This window comes from Calypte anna, chromosome 2 (assembly GCF_003957555.1).
Source record: "Calypte anna isolate BGI_N300 chromosome 2, bCalAnn1_v1.p, whole genome shotgun sequence".
NCBI lineage: Eukaryota > Metazoa > Chordata > Aves > Apodiformes > Trochilidae > Calypte > Calypte anna.
In genome coordinates this window covers 63430086-63448256 of record NC_044245.1, presented here as the reverse complement: position 1 = coordinate 63448256, position 18171 = coordinate 63430086, and the positions used below count along the sequence as shown (strand labels likewise).

At 42.6% G+C, this 18171-nt stretch overlaps 2 protein-coding genes across 4 annotated transcripts in view; one reads left to right on the top strand and one right to left on the bottom strand.

Annotated features, from left to right (window-relative positions):
• Window positions 1-4: 4 nt before the first annotated feature.
• Window positions 5-1850, bottom strand: LOC115597811 (serine/arginine repetitive matrix protein 1-like). Its single transcript, XM_030444655.1, has 3 exons — window positions 1491-1850; window positions 605-1233; window positions 5-125 (listed from the first exon to the last, which is right to left on the bottom strand). Exons 1-3 carry the CDS (start codon window positions 1848-1850, stop codon window positions 5-7), a joined length of 1110 nt encoding a protein of 369 aa, XP_030300515.1.
• NUP153 (nucleoporin 153) overlaps window positions 1829-18171 on the top strand; it is a 45664-nt gene continuing 29321 nt past the window's right edge. For 2 of the 3 annotated variants that reach the window (XM_030444059.1, XM_030469656.1), the window contains exons 1-2: window positions 1829-1950; window positions 17058-17274. In XM_030444059.1, coding sequence (XP_030299919.1) covers window positions 1849-1950; window positions 17058-17274 — 319 coding nt within the window. In that variant the 5' untranslated portion in view covers window positions 1829-1848. The remainder of the gene's footprint in view (window positions 1951-17057; window positions 17275-18171) is intronic. The other variant, XM_030444058.1, reaches the window with a different exon arrangement.

The following is an 18171-nucleotide window of genomic DNA, read 5'->3' as shown; positions in this document are numbered from 1 at the left end:
CAGTTCATGAGGGGAGATACCTGTAGAATCCTGCTCTGCTGGGATTTTGGAAATGGTTGTCTCCTTTCAGTGTCCATGAAATCAAGACTAAGAAATTGAGCAAGTCATGTAGGATGTCTGAGAAGCTGCAGTCAGGTAAAAAAAAAAAAGGTATGAACAGACTTGGCAGGACAAAAATCCCTGCAAAAATTAAAAGCACTTTTCCTCTGTTACTGTTTATTTTTAATTCAGGGCATTCAGAGTTGCCCTTGCTGGTCTGCCTGAGTTTGATAAGCATGTGCTCTGACACACACACCTTGTGGAGTGGGTGGGCATGACATCAGAGCCCTGACACCGCCGGGTGCCTCTGTCTCATTTATGTCAGTGATTTTTTTCAGTACATTGTGGGCTTTTTAGGGTGAACATTTTTACTGAGGGCTACAGAGAAGCTGGTAGTGGTTTTCTGCTCTGCTGCATCATTCCTAGGGCAGATGTAAAGCCGTGGGTTTTTCTCAGCTTTACTTTTACTAGAAGAAAAACCAAAATACTTCCATATTACAAGTTTTAAGAATTCCTAATAGACACTTTCCAGGAAGCAGCGGGTGAGTTCAAGCTTTTTTATCACCTGCTTGTAAGCCTGCCGAGGAAAGCGGCTGTAAACCCGCAGTTTGTAGTTTCCACCGCTGACACAAACCCAACGCAAGGCGGCTTCCGCGGGAGCACCGCCTGCCTGCCCAGCCGCTCTTCCAGCGCTCCGCAGCCGCCACCGGGAGCTCCCCCGGCAGGAAGGGAACTCCCGTCCCTCGGGGTTCCGGAGGTGTGCGTGGGGCAGTCGCTACGTCCGACACACAGCAGGCAGACTGTATCCGGGGGAGGTCGCTCCGCCAGGACCGGCGGAGAGAGGGCGGAAGGCGGAGGGGCCCGTCTCCAGCCCGTGCTGCCGCTTGCGGTGTTCACCACGGCGCGACGCTCCGACAGCCGGCGCGGCTTCACGAAGGGGGGGCAACTGTGTCCCGTGCCCCTTACCCCTTCTTTGCGTGTCCCAGCAAGGCTTTTCCCGGCCCTGGAGGACGGGATGGGGACGGGAATGGGGACCGGGATACGGCGGCGCTCGCTTTGCGGTCCCGCAGCTCTCCGGGATTCCCTCGTGCGGGCGGTGCCCGGCCGCGCGGGGGCTGCCGGGCGGTCGCCGCGTTTCTGACGTCTCGGTCGCGGTTTAGTGACGCGAGGGCGGGCGGTGTGTGGTTGGTCAGTCTGCCGGAGGAGAAGGAGGAGGAGGAGGGGGGGGGGGGGGTGTAGCAGAGGGGGCTCGGCCGCGAGCGGGCAGGCAGCGCGAGGCCGGCAGCGCGAGGCCGGCGGGCGCCCGGTGAAAGGGGGGGGGAGGGGAGCGCGGAGAAGGAGAGGGCGGGTGGCGCGCGCGGCAGCGCAGAGGCGGCCGAGAGAAAGAGAGAGAGAGGGGAAAGCGGCCCCGCGCGCGTGCCCCCGCGAGGGAGGGCGGTGAGCGAGCGCACCCGCGCGCGCAGGGAGAGAGGGGTGGGGGGAGGGTGTGTGTGTGTGTCGGGGGGGGAGGAGGTGTCGCGGCGGGGAAGGGAGGGAGGGGAGGGGCAGAACGCGGAGCCCCCGCGCCAGGCCGCGCGGCGCGTGGCGGGCGGGAGCGAGCGGCGGGGAGACCGGGGAGGGCCGGGCCGAGCCGGGCCGGGCGCATCCCGGTGACGACGGTGACAGCGCAGCGAGGGCGGGGAGCGCGGCCGGGCCGCAGCGAAGGAGCGCGGCCACACGAGGCGGCCGGGGCCGGGCCCGGCGCGAACGCGGCGGGGCCGGGGCAGCGGTGGGGGGCGTAAAGGGGCAGCGGACGGGCCGGATCCCATCATGGCCTCGGGCGGCGGCGGGGTCGGCGGCGGCGGCGGCAAGATCCGGACCCGGCGGTACCACCTGGGCACCGCGAAGCCTCCGTATGCGAGGGGCAAGCAGGTGAGTTGCGGCGGGAGGCTGCGGGTCACCCCGTGAGGGAGGGAGGGAAGGAGGCCCCTACCTTTCTGCCCCCTCCTCTCCCCTGGCGCCCCCTGCGGCGGCGAGAGGCGGCCCCGTGCGGCAGGTCCGCCCCTTTCCCCCCCTCTCCCCTTCTCCCCTCTCTTGCCCCCCCCACGTGCGAGGGTTTGGGCCGGGGTTTCCCGGTGGAGCGGCTCGGGGTGGGGGGCGGGGAAGGGTTTCCCGCCGGGGCCGCGGGGATTGTGGGATTTCCGGGCGCTTGTCCCGCTCCCGCTCCGCCGGCAGCCCCGGGCCGCGGCGGGATTCTGCCTCCCTTTTGTCTTCCGGCGGGCCGGGAGAGATGGTCTCGCTCGGCCGGGAGCAAAGGCGGGAGGAGGCGGCGGCTGGGAAGGAGTGGGTGCTCCTTCCTCAGCCGTGTGCCTGGGCTGGGCTGGGCTAGGCTGGGCTGGCTCCCTCTCTGCGGGGTAAGCGTTTTGTCTCTGGGCTGTCCGATTCCTTACCGAACCGGGGGCGGGCACCGACGAGAATAATCTGTGCTTGCTGCCTTCATGGCCCCCCTCAGAATGAGTCCCCCCGGTTAAACTGATGCTGGGTTACCGAGTGTAGTTACTGTTAAGATTTGAGAGCATCGCTTCTGATAATTGCCTTTCTTGACAAGTTTCAGATTGCAAATGAGTTCGTGAGGGTGCTGTGTAGTTGGGCATCTTAGATTGTTTTGTGGGATGCTGCACGCAGAACCCTTTGGTCGGCATCTGGTACTTTCTTCAGTCTCTTGTCTATGCCTAAATGTGCTGAGGCAGTTCAAGGGAAATGTAATTCATGAGGCGTTTTTCCTCCCTTTTTTATTATAGGATAGAGTAGATGGATAACAAAAAACAGTTTGTAAATTGCAACCCAAAAATCTCCTGCTGTCTAGAGTGGCTGGAGGGAAAGGATTAGAGATCTTTCCTCATTACTGGTTGCTAAGAAATTTGAAGACACCCAGGGACAGTGCTCTGGAAATGCCTTCCACATATATTTATGAACCGGAGGTTGACTGTTCAGCCAAAATCCTTACATATTAAATCAATAACATAAGTCAGGGGATTGAATATTATGTGCACAATTGGGAATGTTGTGCAAGCGTTGTTGCTCAATTGGTTTTTATTTTTTGGGAATTACTATACTGAGGATTTTTTTTGGTAGTATACTGATGAGCAGTGTTGTTCTTGTAAAGCTAGCATGGTGATGCCTCATACAAAGGATCATTCCACTTAGCAAAGGATGAAAGCTCTTAACGTGGATGATAGCATGATGTTGAAATGACCATGTTGCATGTGTTGATACATAACTCAAACCTTACACATGGATTTAAAATAATTAGCGTAGATGGTTTTCTGACTCTTCTATTGTCTGTAATATCTGTGAATTTTCCAGTTGGCTTATTTATACAATGTGCCAGAGTATAAATGTTCTTGGGGATATCTGTCGGATTCTGCCCAGAGAATGGATGCTGGAAATCAAACACATAGATCAAGTTAACAGTCATATATTGGGGAAAAAATTTGTAATGAGTAAACAAATAGAGAAAGTGATGAATATTAGGTGTGCATTTGTTATAATGGATAGGTTTTTAACCCTATGCAGCTGACGAACTTGCATTACATAAAAAGATGAGCTCTTGGCAGATAGGTAAATTAAACTAGAATTAATTTACAAGTGTTCTTATTTTCAGTATAAACTCCACTCTGCAGAAGTATTCAGTGGTTTGATGTTTACTGTCTTTCAGTAAGGAGTTTGCAAAGACATGAAAAGTGCTTGTTGCCATCTTGATGTGAGGTTATACCCCTGATTCTGTTCCCTCTTCTCCTGTATTAGCAATAGTAGGTTAAAAGAAATACTTTAACAGAACTGTTCTAGGTGCTTGCAGTCAAAACTGCGTTCCTGAAAACCCTCAGTCTCTAATCATCAAGCTCTGTAGGTGCCTAAGCCCTGCACACACTATAGCTAAAAGCTCTCAAGTCCGTAGGATATCTGAACTTTTTCCCACCAGTGTGAGAGGTGATTAGCCTGATGCCTGGTTCATGATTGTTATTATTTTGCCATAGTCTCCTGGGGAGTTCAGTCAGGTGAGAATCTCCAGTCACGCCCAACGTGTGCTGCAGAGTCAGTCTTCTGTAAAGTGCAGCGACAGCTTTAGAAGACAGTTGGAAGAGAAGGTACTGCTGCTTTTAAACGATTGTCAGCTAAAGCATTTCTTCAGAATGCGGTAGACCCTGCTTCAGATTCCTTTTTTGCCTGGAGGGAGCAACCTACATCTTCCACTTTCCGGGCAAATATCACAGTTGCCAAGCTGTTTGTAGTCTTCAGTTCTCACTGAATCTGTGTTACTATCCAGAAAAAGAATGCATGATTCACTGAGCCAGAAAGAGAATGTAGAAGAAGACGCTGCCCTCAAAGACTGGAGACATGCAGGCTCTGACCCTTGATTTCAGAAGTTATTAGTTCTGTTAGATGTTCCGTGGAGCACACACACAAAGCCTAGTATTTCCTGCCCTTTTCTCCACAAGTGCCTGATCATTAAACTTTAAAGCCATGCTTCACTATGTTTGTGTGTGGGTTTTGGTTTTTTTTAAATTGAGCCTTTTTTTAAACCGGCCTCGAATAGGAGAGGACAGCAGACACCAGCTGGAAGAGAAGATTGATTTGCAGCTTGTGTGGTCTGGAAGATGGAGGTATGGGTACAGATTCCTTCACCAGTGAAGGAACTAAACTGTAGTATTTCCCCTCCTGAGCTATCACCCTGCCTTATAAAAAGTGCACTGTCAGCAGTTACAGTATTAAACAAATAGTAGCAGCACTGCTGACTAAAACTGGCATAGGCTCACCCACCATGGGGCTTGGTGGGGTGGGAATCATCAGAAAGAAAAGAGCCTCTTTTATCTCTATACTGGGCATTCTGGGAGTAGCACTAAGGTGTGTGTGTGTGTCCCCACTGACTGTGCTTCCCTAGTAGCAAAATACTGACAGCTCCACAATGAAGGCGTTGACTTTAGATTACACCACGCTTAGCATGCTACCTATTTACTTGGCCATCTCATCCTGGAATATCCAGCCTCCTCTACTGTTGTAAGGAGCTTAGGTGCTTGGGTTAAAATTACGACTTGAGAGCTAAGCACATGCAAGTGAGGGAGCTGTTGTGTCAAACATCTGTGTTTCATCTTCCGGATGTTGCCCCAGTGCTTCTAAAGGCTGGTTTGTCCCAGTCACTTAGGTAGACTGATGATTAGAATTACAAGTGTGGATGTGTTAAAGGGATGAGTGTTCACCCTGTTGACTTATTAAACAGTTTATAGGATCCGCATGTCCTTGCTGTTAGTTGTATGTTTAGCCTTAGGCTTTTGTGGGTGCAAGTGTACTGGCTTAGCCTGAAATAATTCTGTTCTCATCCAGGTGATGCAGAAATTTCAGAGATTCTAAATGTCACTTATAGGAGAAGAGACCAAAGTAATTGTGTTGATTTTTTCTTTTTATTTAATAAGTAACCATTTCAATGAATGTGTCAGAGAACTTTGTTTCTTCTGTACTTTCAAAGTCATATAAGCATATTTAAGCATGAGAAATAACCAGTTATCTGAAGAGTCTGGATAACCTTCCCTTAAACCTGTAGGTTTATGCTGAGTTTCAGCTTAGAGCTGTTTTATATTAGAGATAATATTTGTAGATTGAAATTTCTGTTGGGGAACAATATGTTTGTGTTTTTTCTTACATGTGTACGTGCCAGTGCATATTTATAACATAGATGTGCTACACTGATATACAAGAAAATAGTCGAAAAATCTTTTCCTTGATGAAACTAGCGTTAAGTTTCTGCATGTTTGTAGTTAGTCTTGTGATTAAATAGTTAGGATATTACCAGAAAGAGGGGACCAAAAGGCTATCGAAAGGCACATTGTCCTGGTCATGAAAGCCCCTCTGGATTGGAGAGTTTCACAAAATCACTTGACACATCATGTTAGGATTCTTCCCAGGCAGAATACCTGCAGGATTGGGCACTTAAACTATATGCAGCAGTACCTAGCTCATGACGTTATTGTCTGCCACTGTTTTAAAGGTGGAACAGTTGTAAACTATTTGATAGGTGCATGGGGTTTTTGTGGTGGGCAGTGACTGCAGGCAGTGGGCAGAAAGAATCTTATAAAACCAGGTTTATTTTGGGAGGAAATTTTGAAACTCTCATGCTAATGCGTATTATATTGAGTAATGTGCGTTTCATAAAACCAAAGCAGGAAAATACTAATTTAAGAAAAATGTTAATGTTCATAGAGACCTTTGTAAGTATAATTATATTGGTTTAACTCCTATCAGTAGGATTGCACCTTGAAGCCTGCTTAGGTGGTGTATTTATATTTGTATGCATCCCTCTTCTTGTTTCGGTTTAGCAGTAAGTTTGCACAAAGAGTATGAGTAGAGTTGAAGAAAAGTTAAATGTGTATTTAAAGATTTATTTTAAAATAATAGGATAGGAGTTAACATCAGGATTTGTCACTGTCTCAGCAATATCAAATTGTATTAGTGAAACATGTTTAAATGTGGTACTAGGCTTTCTCCTGCTACTGTAAACAAAAATGTATCCTGGTTGGGAAGAACTTTCTAAACTGTGATAAGTTGTCAGTTTTCTCTTATTTAGGCTAACAGTACTGTCAGTTGTAAGATGAATTGTAGATCATGATGCTATAGCATTTTATTAACATTCTGGGTTTTGTCTTTCAAAGTGTTGTCATGACAGCCTCGGAGGCAGTGAAGTATTGGAGAAAAGCAATATTAGTGAGTGGTGTCTTAGAAGAAAAAAGCAGATGAAATAATTGACTGTGTTAGCTGGGACACTGCAAATTGCCTTTGGTTGCTGGCAGCACATCACTTCCTCTGAGTTATTTATTCCGTCAGTCAGTAATTAAAACCGGTTCTTGCTCCCCTGCCATGAAGGAACTGAGCTGCTGCTGATTCTAAGCACTGCAAGTGGACAGAGTTCAAAATCTATTTGGCTTGCTTGAAAAGGTTTGAGCAGAGCTATTTCAGATCAGGGCAGATGCATGCTACCATAGCATCGTGTAACAAAGTCATAACATTGGGATGATCGGCTCAGTGGACACGGGGCAGGCAGTGGATGTTGCTTACCTGGACTTTAGCAAGAGTCTCAACGTCGTCTTGTTGTTATCCCTGTAGTCCAACTGGTGAATTATGGGGTTGTCAGTTGTATGGTAAAGTGTCTGGGGAATTAACAGGACCATTGACCTCAAAGGGTTATGATCAGCAAGCAGTACAATGTTCCAGTGGCAGCTGGTTGCTAATAGCACCCCTCAGGGGTTGATACTGGGGCTGATACTATTTTATGTCTTTATGTCTACCTGGGACAGAGGAATGGTGTGCATCCTCAGCAGGTTCCCAGATGATACCAAGCCTGAGAGAATGTCAGCCTCATAATGCTGAATGGGAGGGTTGCCATTGGGGCCCTTCACTGGAATGGGCTGCCAGGAACCTCCTAAGGTTCCTCATAACAAACAGAAGTTCTTCATCTGGGACAAAACAACCCCAGGTACCAGTTGGACAGCAACTTGAATCTGAGTCAGAGGCATGTCCTTGAGCTGAAGGTGGTCAACTGCATACTGGAGAGTATTAGTAATATTGTGGGAAGGGTGTCAAGGGAGGTGGTATTTCCCCTTTATGCAACACTTCCAAGATTGCATTTGTAGTGTTGTGTCCAACTTTGCCTCACCAGTTAAAAAAAAAAAAAAAAATTGACATATTGGAGCAAGTCTAGTGGAGGGTGACAAAATTGATGGCAGATAGGTGTGTTCTTAAGAGCAAATACCTAATGATGGTATAGAGAAGGTGGAGCAGGACATTTCTGGGAGGTTTATAGAAACAGAACATTGGCACTCCAGTTGCAAAAAAGGGAAATTCTAATTTCATACTAGGAAAAATCTTAACTGTGAGGATAGCTAACATGTTGTAAGAGCTGTCCAGAATGGCTTCCATCCCTGGAAGTGGTCAAAACCCAGGTGGATACAGCCACAGGCAACCTGCTGCTCTTTGCTCTTCTCTGAGCAGGAGGTTGGAGTAGGTGACCTTTGGATGCCATGCAGCCTCTATGTGTATGCGGTTCTGTCAGTGTTGTGGTTGGACCACACAGACATGGTTTCAACCTGAATGTCAGCATTTCTCTAGGTTGGTAATCCTTTCATTGGTTCATCCTTTAATTCTGTCTTCAGGGCTGTGCTGCTTTTTGAGGGACAAAATAATGCCTCCACTGTTGCATTTTATCTACATAAATTGAAAGGTTGCTGTCAAGAAGAGAATAGCTAAGATGCTTTTCTCTAGGGCTGCTGTTGCCAGATTTGTAAATGTGTTCCTTTTTTTTTTTTTTTAGTATCGTGGTATGCTTTTCCATTTTTGTGCTGTTAAATTGCAAAAACTCTGTGGGTTTTTTGCTATCTTTTGATGTTCTGTGTAATCAGTCCAGTATTGTGTAGTTACTGTGCATCTACAATACGTAGAATCTAAATACCTAGATATTTAGAATATCTAAAAAAGCATGAGAAAGGAGGAGTAAATGTCCTTCAGTACATGTTTCTTGAGATGTACTGCTAAGACAATGTAATAAAACTCTCCTCTGCTTTTTGTAGCGTACAATGTACATCTTTGGTACTGAAGAATTATTGAATACCTGCAACATTTTTGAATGAAGAATTCTAGCCATTAGGCAGATATCATTATTGTCATTATCACTATTATTATTATGATTACATTTTGTGGTATTAAATTACTTATCTCCACAGTTTCATATACAGCAGCCCTAAATTTGAAGCTGTTTCTTTCTTCCCCCCCTCTCATGCCAGGTATCTTCCCTTCTTGCCACTACATTCCATGTTTCATTTTATTTTTGTTCATAGTACTGCTTTTTCTCCTAATGCCTAAACAGGTCTTATCTGGCTATTAAGATTGTCTAATTTGAGGTACAATATAAATACAGCTTTTAAGCCAAAGTGACACTAATTTTGCCAATAATTGAGCCACTTGAAGGTAATGTTACTAACAGTTACTTATCGCTGCCTTTGTCGGTATCTTTGGGAGATCATTGTAGTCCCATTGTTAGTGGAAGGGGCAGAGTCAGTACTTTGTGAACCCCATAAAGCCACTTGCACCATTTTAAAATTGAATGAAGGTAAGGAAGAACGAGCTAGGTTGGCTTTGCCTGTAGTATAAGTAGTTTTGGATCTTGCTGATACAGTATTTGTCTTGGACATTTTAAAATTGAATGAAGGTAAGGAAGAATGAGCTAGGTTGGCTTTGCCTGTAGTATAAGTAGTTTTGGATCTTGCTGATACAGTATTTGTCATTGTGGTTTTCTAGATTACTCTTAAGAAAATACTAATTGAAAGATCCTTCCTTAATCATGAGATTTGCTTTACTTTGTTTTTGTTGGCGAGTTTAGAAATACATCCCCCTTCTTTTGACAAGAACAGACATTTTTTTTTCTTCCGTTTGTCTAAAAAATGCAAAAGAACTAAAGCATTCATATTGGGGCAGCAGTACGAATATTTCTCAGGGGAGGGAGTTCCTTTGGGTTTCTGCAACTCACAAATTGCATGTTGCATTTAATTACTGTGCCTTTTGTTTGACATATTTGTGACCACCAGTTTTTTTAAAGTAAGCATATGTTAATCTTTCTGTTCACCTTTGCTGGGAAAAAGTGGACGTGGACATCCATATGTCCACCATGTACATGGTGTCCACAGATGCATGGACACCAATATGCACTGAAGCCCTACAGTTGCAGGTTTAGCACACGCTAGTTTGTGAGTACCTGTACCAGTAGAAAATATTGCTGTTCCTTGCTGAGGTAGTTTCTTGTTGTTTCCATAGCCCTGCTGTTGGAAAGAGTTCTGTGGGTGGGCTTGAAGCTCTCAGACTTTACCTTTAGTTATGATTGTATTTTAATCAAAGTGTGCTTTTTGAAGCAGATGAGTCTTATGTCTCCTTTCCTATTAAAGCTCAAGCTCCAGTGACATCCAAGACTAAAGTTGACCCAGCAAAGAGTTAAATTGTTCAAATGATGTTTTCTTTGAGACTGGATTACAGATCTAGTAAGGCAGTTTAATATTTATGATAACAAAATATTAAATTGGAGATGAAAAACTAGTAGTGTGTTCAAAGGCCAGAATGACACTACTGCAGCTTATGACTGAAGATTACTGCCCTGCAGCTGAGGTGACCCCACCTTGGCTTTACAGTTGCAGAATATTAACTGAAATTGTGAAAGAATATAACAATAGCAGCTAAAGCAGCTGTGTCCAAGAGTCATTGTTGTAGTTTCTACTAGGCACAGATTCTTACATTTTAAAATCTAGTCAGGAAGTGTATGCAGCAAGATTAAATGTGTCCTATTTGAAGTAATTGATGGGTCTTCTGGTTTAGATGAATTATGAGGTTTAATTTCTAGGCAATGTCTGTGTCTAAATGTCTGCAAGCCTTTTAAGTTTTGGTAAAAGATGAGCACAGAGTAACTTAAGATGGTTCTTTGGTATCTTCATTTTAACTGTATTCATTTTAAGATTGTGAGGTAGGTAACATTAAGTGTGCAGCAGGATTGACTTATTGTAAAGCAAACCCACTAGCACATTATAGTGTTAGCTCAGTTTGTAGATAAGTATGCATAGAGAAGATTTCAGAGGGAGCATGAGAGTACCTTGCTCTCTTTTGCTAGCACCACACTTAATTTGAAAATTTAATTCAAATCTTGTTTGAAGACTGTGATTTACTTTGGAGTGCCACTCCACAGTGGCAGCAAAGAAATTTTGTAGGTACTTCATTCTGTGAAATAAGCTTCAAGTTATCTCTGAAGCCTTGTCTGCACTAGAAAGCATTAGGCATGGGGATGGACACTAGCAAGTTCTGAGTTGTCCTTGAATGGCATTTAGCCATTGCTTCAGGAGTTGTTGCAGAATTCTGCCTGCTCTTGCTTGTATTTTATGTACATAACATGTCCTTCCTACTATGTGCCATAGATAACCACGTTTGTTTGTGAATGCTTTTAGGAGAAGTGGCACTGAAAATGATAAATTTATTGCTGGGAGTCTAGTATGTTATAGAAGGTAGCAAATTAGTAGTACAGAGTATAATACCTTGAAAGATTTTGTGTCCATAAATCTAATTTACTGTATATGCAGAAAGAAGGAAGATTGCCTTTTCTGTTATCAGTTATGTTTGGTGATGTTGAAATATTGCAATGAATTTGGTCTTGCTGTATAGAGAATACTTATAAATAATGCTTAAACTATATATTTAAATCCTAAATACAAAATAAATGTTCCTATACTTTGCCAAATCTGATAATTAGTACTAATGGCCATGTAAAGACCACCTGGTGCTATGGAAAATGTAGTTCTTTATCATTCTTAGTTCTGAAAACTTTGAACTTGTCCATGTGGTTATATCAATTTGTTATCCTGATGCCATGTTGGTTTAGTTATTTTTTTAACTAAAAATAATCATCTTAGACTATAGTGTTCCCTTACAAGAAAAGGAGCATTTAATTTAATTTAATTCTACATACTGTCTATGAAACTTAGCTGCAGGCACACTGCATAAATGCATAGAAGTCTTTCAGTTAAATAATATCTGTGCTTAGAGTCCTTTCTTAGATTAAGAATGAGCTCTTTTAAAGCTACTCCCAAAGTTGTAACTGAAAGCAGTCTCCTTACTCTCGGATTGTTTTGTTTTGTTTTAATGCAGGTTTCTGTTTCAAAGTGTAGCACTGTGTGTATGCTGATTTGCAGTACCTATCACTGATGATGATTAACTAGAGTCTAATGTAGTTCTTCCTAAAAGGAAGGAAGAAAGGATACTTGTACTTCATGCTCTGCATTGTAATGTTGACAAGGTGTGGACAAAGCTTCAGGTAAAACCATTCAGCATCACAAGGATTTCACCTGGTGGAGTAAACACTCATTTATCTGTCAACTCATGTGCTGGCTTTTTGCACCCAGATCAAAGTGATAATGATGGAGACAGATGTGAAAGCAGTGCCAAAATGTAAAACAGCACCTGAATTTCCCTGGGATGTTTTTTCTAAAGCCAACTAGACTCAGGAAAATAAGGCTCCCTTCAGGCAATAAGTAAATACTCTGGCCTCTGGAATTGTAATCCCTTCATGATTTTTAGAAATAAATCTGAACTAGTCCAGTTGCTGTAAATAAAATTGTTGTTTTTCAAATGTTACATAATTAATTACATTCTTGTAACATATTGTTCATATTAAATCATAAGTTTTATTATCACTTTTTCTAAATGAAATATCAAACTGCTGTCCTACATCCAAATTGAAACCACTCCCTAAATAGCAAAAGCAGAGTTGGTTTAAGCCAGTCTGAGTATCTGCTGCTGCAAGAGACAAGCAAGTCATGTTCCCATCTTTATTCTTGCCTTTGTGTCAGCATCCATGCAGTTTCATGGTGAGCTGGACCAGTGACCTGATGCTCCTGAAGGGTTGTATTCACTATTCTCACTGTCACAGCCTACAGATGAATATTTGGCAAGGTCTATTTGATAGAGCAGCGATACAGTTTGTCAGGTGTCTGTGTATGTGCTAGTGGCAGCAGAAGGAAAGGGTGAGGTGAAGAGCAGAAAGGGACACTCTCTTCCGTGGCACTGTAGACATAGGTTGATTGAAAGGAAAGAGTTTTGTTTCTTCTTCTTTGTGTCCTGGTTGTCCTGAGATCTTGCTTCCTTTCTTGGGCCATTTCTGGTCCACTGAACCAGTTGAACTCATTAGACCAGTAGAGAAACATGTACTTTTTGCCAGATTAATGAATTCACATGGTAAGGAGTCTAGCCTGCTACTAACCAGAGCTGTCATGAGGTAAACATGGGGGATGGAGAAGGGCACTTTACAGCAGTTGGAAGTGGTTATCTAGCTCAGCAAACTTCACCATTAGGTGCAGGTATTCTTTTTGAAGATTTACTGATTTATATGTTTTAATAGCTTGAACTCTGAAATAGGAAGCAAAAAAATCTCTGAGAGGCCTGCAGGTAAAAACTTGATGCTTTTCAGAGGTGTGCATACAGTCAAGTGGAAACTTTTTTATCCAGTTGTGTATTTTACATCTCTGACAAATTGATGTTAGTATATAACCTGTGCTGTTCAGTGGGATTTGCTTAAGCCTGTCAGACTGAAGTCAACTCAGTTACAAAATTAAATTTTCCAGTAGTGTGTCTTTGCTGAGTGTTCCTCCCTGTATTTTGTGAAAAAACCCTTATGAACTGGGAAAACTGTCCCATTCCATAAATATTTTGGGCAGAGAAATAGCCTGGTTTTAAATTTGGAAGTTGAGCTGTGACCATAGCCTACTTTTCTTTCTTTACAGAAATCCTTTGAAGAAATGGTATTTTAAATAGCTGTTTGCTTACTGTTTAGTAATTTTCTAACTACATAACATTTGCCTAGAGTTGCATCTCAAAGTATTATTATGCCTTGAGTAGCTGTAATTGTATGAGTTGCTGTAATGTTTGTATGCATAGACTTGGATATATCTGGCAGAGCAGCAGATACCTCGGGTGATGCACAGAACTTGTAAAACTATTGTAAATATCTATTCCTAAGCTACTGGATTTTTGCAGTGGATTTTAAAATGTTTATTCTGCGTTTTTGCTGATATTTTAGGATAAGCATAGAGTGTGAGTGCATTTAAGATGAGCAGACAACTGTTGGTACTGACGGCAGCTCTCAAGCTGCTGAAATCAGTCAGTTAAGGACTAAAACACATTGACTGACTAAAATGCTGCTACACGCTGTTGGGATTGCCCCTTGGCATCTTCTGCCCTTTCATGATACTAGGTTTGGTGGCTTTGAGGCCTGTAGAAATAAGCAGGCATGAGTGTTCAAGCTGTGTGCCAGTGCTGCTTCCTCCACTCCCAATGTGGTGTTGGGAACTAGAAGTGGTTTTATGCAGTGTTTTGTTTGGTGGAGCTGTAGTGAATAAAGGTGTTTAGGAAGGGACGGACACATGATTGTGGCATGAGGAGTTTGGGATCTGAGCATTCCATTCAGACTTTGCTGGGGGAATAGGCCTGCTAGAGTTGCCTTGTGGCACATCTTTTGTATCTCACCTCTGAAGATCTCATGGCAGGAATGAGATGTGTGGTATCCCTGTCAGCCTATTAGATGGATTAATGATGCCTGTATGGGGAGATAATAGCACCAGGGAACCTGGGATGAACAAAATACAGGGCTGGTGGCACAGGAGAAGCAGAGGAAGTGCTCTGCTCCTGACAGGACGAGCTTGTATTACATGTGCAGGGAGAAAGTGTTCAATGTGCTGAAGTTGAAGAATAAGAAAACTAAAAGTTATGTTAAGATTAAATGCCAGCATTAATTACAGCGTAAGGCATGACATTTTGCTGAAATGTCCTGGCAAGACTATGGAGTGTGCATTTTTAGAAGTGTAGCTGGTCATTGGTACCTCAGCTGTCTGACTGGAACAGGGATGCAGCCATGGTGCTTTATGGGTTGGCTTTCAGCTTTTCTTTTTTTGTGGTGTGTGTGTGTGTGAATGGGCATACCTGGGATGTGTGGCTTACTTTAAGCGGGCAGATGGGTTCTTATATTAAGGTCTGTGATGATTCATAATAGTTCTTTCACAGTGCCTTTAATGAATATTTTCATTTTGCAGATAGCAAATGGAGGTGTATTTCCATGTGTTTTGCTTTGTCACTAAGCCAGCAGTATTGTGGAGCATAAAACTGTGGTTGTCTTCTACTGTGCCTAAGCCAGATGGAGCAGACTATTAGTACACGCTATGGGAAGGCTGTGCTGATTTAGTTGCAGCTCCTGAATAGGGTTGGGAGGTTACCATGTGTTACCCAGCTTAGTCTTGAAGTCCAGATGATGCAGAGAATGCTAGCAAGGCTGCTTGTATGCAAGAAAGGGTCAAACCAGTCAGGTTTTAGATATTGATGGTAAAATGTCATCTTGGTTAATTATTAGTCTAGCTAGATCCTCCAGTTACTCATTTGGATTACTAATGGCTGGGTGTTTACTCTTTTGGATGCCTACAACTTCTTCCATTGTGAGTCTCTGATAGCTTTCAGTCCTGGGAGGATTTCCTCAGCAACAGAACCACACAGGCCTAAAATAATACAGATTCTCTGATAGGAAAACTCTCCAGCAATACTGAATGCAGTAGTACTTAGCTTTATGGAAAGGGCATTGCCTTGGATTCAGTTTCTGTCCTGACCATTTGCTCGTTTTGGCAAACTTTAATGCCTGTGAGCTCCGAATATGCTTTTGTTCATAGCAGCAAGATATTTGCTCCCCCAAAAGGTGGACTGTTTGTCACAGGGAAAGGTGGAAATAAGAGCCTGGAGGTAAAGTAGGGATTGCCTCTTTGCTGATACCGTGTACCGAAGTGTGTTAGTGATCTCTGGTGTTGCATGCAGTTTGTAGCTCTTGTTGAAAAGCTGAGGTTCAGTATTTATGTAGAATAGCAGCAACATCTTGAGCGTGCCATGCTTGTGTCCATCTTAGTGTGGCTATTACGATGGATGTGTTTATTATGTTGTATTCTGTCTGGTTTAAACTGTCCCTGGATATTTATCCTGGCTGCAAGATTAAAGTACAAGATTAAATTACAGATCATTATGAAGCATTTCAAAATTGTAAAATAAGACTATTTTCTTTCTGTGAAAAGGGCTTTTTGTTTTTTACGTTCTCTTTGTCCTCTTTCCTCATCCCTCTCTTAGCTCCAGACTGAGTGATATCTAATTTGTTTTATAACTCCTGTAAGTTGGTGTTTGCATATTGCATATGAAAAATTTGAAGAAGTTATACGGACTTCTTTTTTTGTGCTAGATTTTTAAAGAAATTTGAATACATCAGAGTTCTTGTTTCACAATCGTTAGCTAAACTGTAACTATTACATGTTCTAAGAATACTCTTGATTTTCTACACCTGAAAAAATTTTACTCGAAAATTTTGTTGCCTCAACCCAGAAAAACATCAGAATACCTTGCTGGAGCCTTTGGTATGTGTGTTAGCAACTGACAGTGGAGTTTACAAAAATCTGTTTCTACTCTTCAGTTTCCAAAGTGCTGAAATTGCTGAGTTAGCTTTCACATTTGCTTGCAGAGTTTAGCAGCTGGTTCTGTGGCTGTAGTGAGTGTCAGATTGAGAGGGAAGGAGCGAGCTCCATGGTGTAAGCCATCTGCTGTGCAGGGTTGAGGTATGGCAGGAAGGTGTGCTGAAGTTTTGTGGGCATGATGGGGAGTGACTTCTTAAAACAAAATGATAAACAAATATTTTCTCATATGGAGGATATAAGCATTGCAAATAGTTGGTAATTGCCAAATTGGAAATGAGTTTTATGTGTTCAGTAATTGCAGAATATTATGGTTTTGGAGATGAAAACTTTTAACATACTGTGAAATGAAATTTGATCAAAATGGATCTATTTAACAGTACTGCAGTGAGACATCTGGTATTCATCAATAGCTGTTTTTTCCAGGACTTCTTTCAAGATATCCTGATTGTTCAGAGCGTAATGGTGGGGTTTTCTGATATGCATTGTTACTACAGTTTGGAATTCAAAAAATAAGAAATATTTAAGAGCACTGATTTTTGCAGCTGTTACGATCATCACTGTCACTATTGATAACTGCTGAGCTTCTGGTTTTTGTTGTTTTTCAAGTGAAGACACCGAGGGAGGTCCTAAAAAAAAAAGTACATACATTAGAAGTTATGTAGAAATAGAATTTCCAGATGACTTTTTAACTTCCTCTGATGAGCTTGGTCTGAAATTTCAGAATTTTTAACATTACCAAGGTCACTGGGAAGTGCAAAAACTGATAGGTTAGTACTCAGTCAGTGTTGGATCAAGTTTTGTCATGCGTGTCTCAGAAACAGAGACATCCTACGTCAAGAGTCCAACCCCTCTTATCCTTGTCCTGAGCATTTCCTATCTAATGTCTGTCTTCAGGGTCTGCACAAGGTTGCATCCCAGTGTATGCTGTTGACTCACTTTTCTGTCATTAACAAGTGCTTTTTTTCTTTCAAGCAGGGAATAATTAGCAGAGTGACAGAATCAATGAAAAACATTGTACCAGGATGGCTACAGAAGTATTTCAATAAAAGTGAAGATGATTGTGTAGATACAAATGAATCTACAAATCGGGAAGAAAATCCAGTAAACTATCACCATGATTATGCAAATGAAGATACCATAGTGATTGATGGGAGAGTCACGCCTGAAGCAGCAAGAATTAATTTAGAAGGTATGTGAAAAATCATTTAGTACTCTGGCCATCTGTATTTATTCACAGATTTCTCGTTTTGAATCTAAATTTTCAGGGAAAACTGAAAGAAGCATTTTGACAGAATTTCAAAAAACCCACAAAGCCAACCACACAAAAAAACTCCAAAACAAATAAAAACCAACAAAAAGCCCCTTCACAAAACAAACCCAAGAAAAACCCCATTCAAACAAAAAAAACCAAACCCAAACCAAAACCACAAAAATACCCCAACAACTGTTTGTGAAATTGTCTTATCTCTAAATTGTAAATGTTGTTTTGTAAATGTAAATTGTTTTGTAAATTGTAAATGTTGTAAATTGCTAGGTTGTCCTACAGCTCTTAGAAGTCATCAGCAAACTTAAGGTAGTCAATTAGCCAGGTGCAAAATATTGATAATACTCACCTGCAAATGTGCTGGGCTACATTTTCTTTTTAGAAGGTCTGGAATTAAACTCTATCTAATTGCCTCGGGTAATAAAAACATTAATTTGTTTTGTTGTCCTCAAAACAAAAGACCATATGTTAGAGTGCCAGAGGAAAATTCCTTTTCATGTCCTGATTTTTTTATGTTTTTTTTTTTCTTCCCCTTGGGCTTGTTAGTCAGTTTAGTAAGTTCTTTGTTAGTTTTATGGAGAACTGGGGAACTTGGTTTATGCCGTCATTCTTTTTAAAATACTTGGTAACATTAAGGTGTGGGCATTGATAGCATGGGGTCTTTGAATACCTTTAGACCCTTGGAAAAGATGTTTGCAGCTCCACTGTACTGTAAAAGATTGATCTGTTTTACATCTGTCTCTGTAGTTCTCTGTAAATGTGCATATGATTTTCTCTTAAACTAGGATTTTTTTGTGGAAATTCATTTTAAAAAAGGAGAGA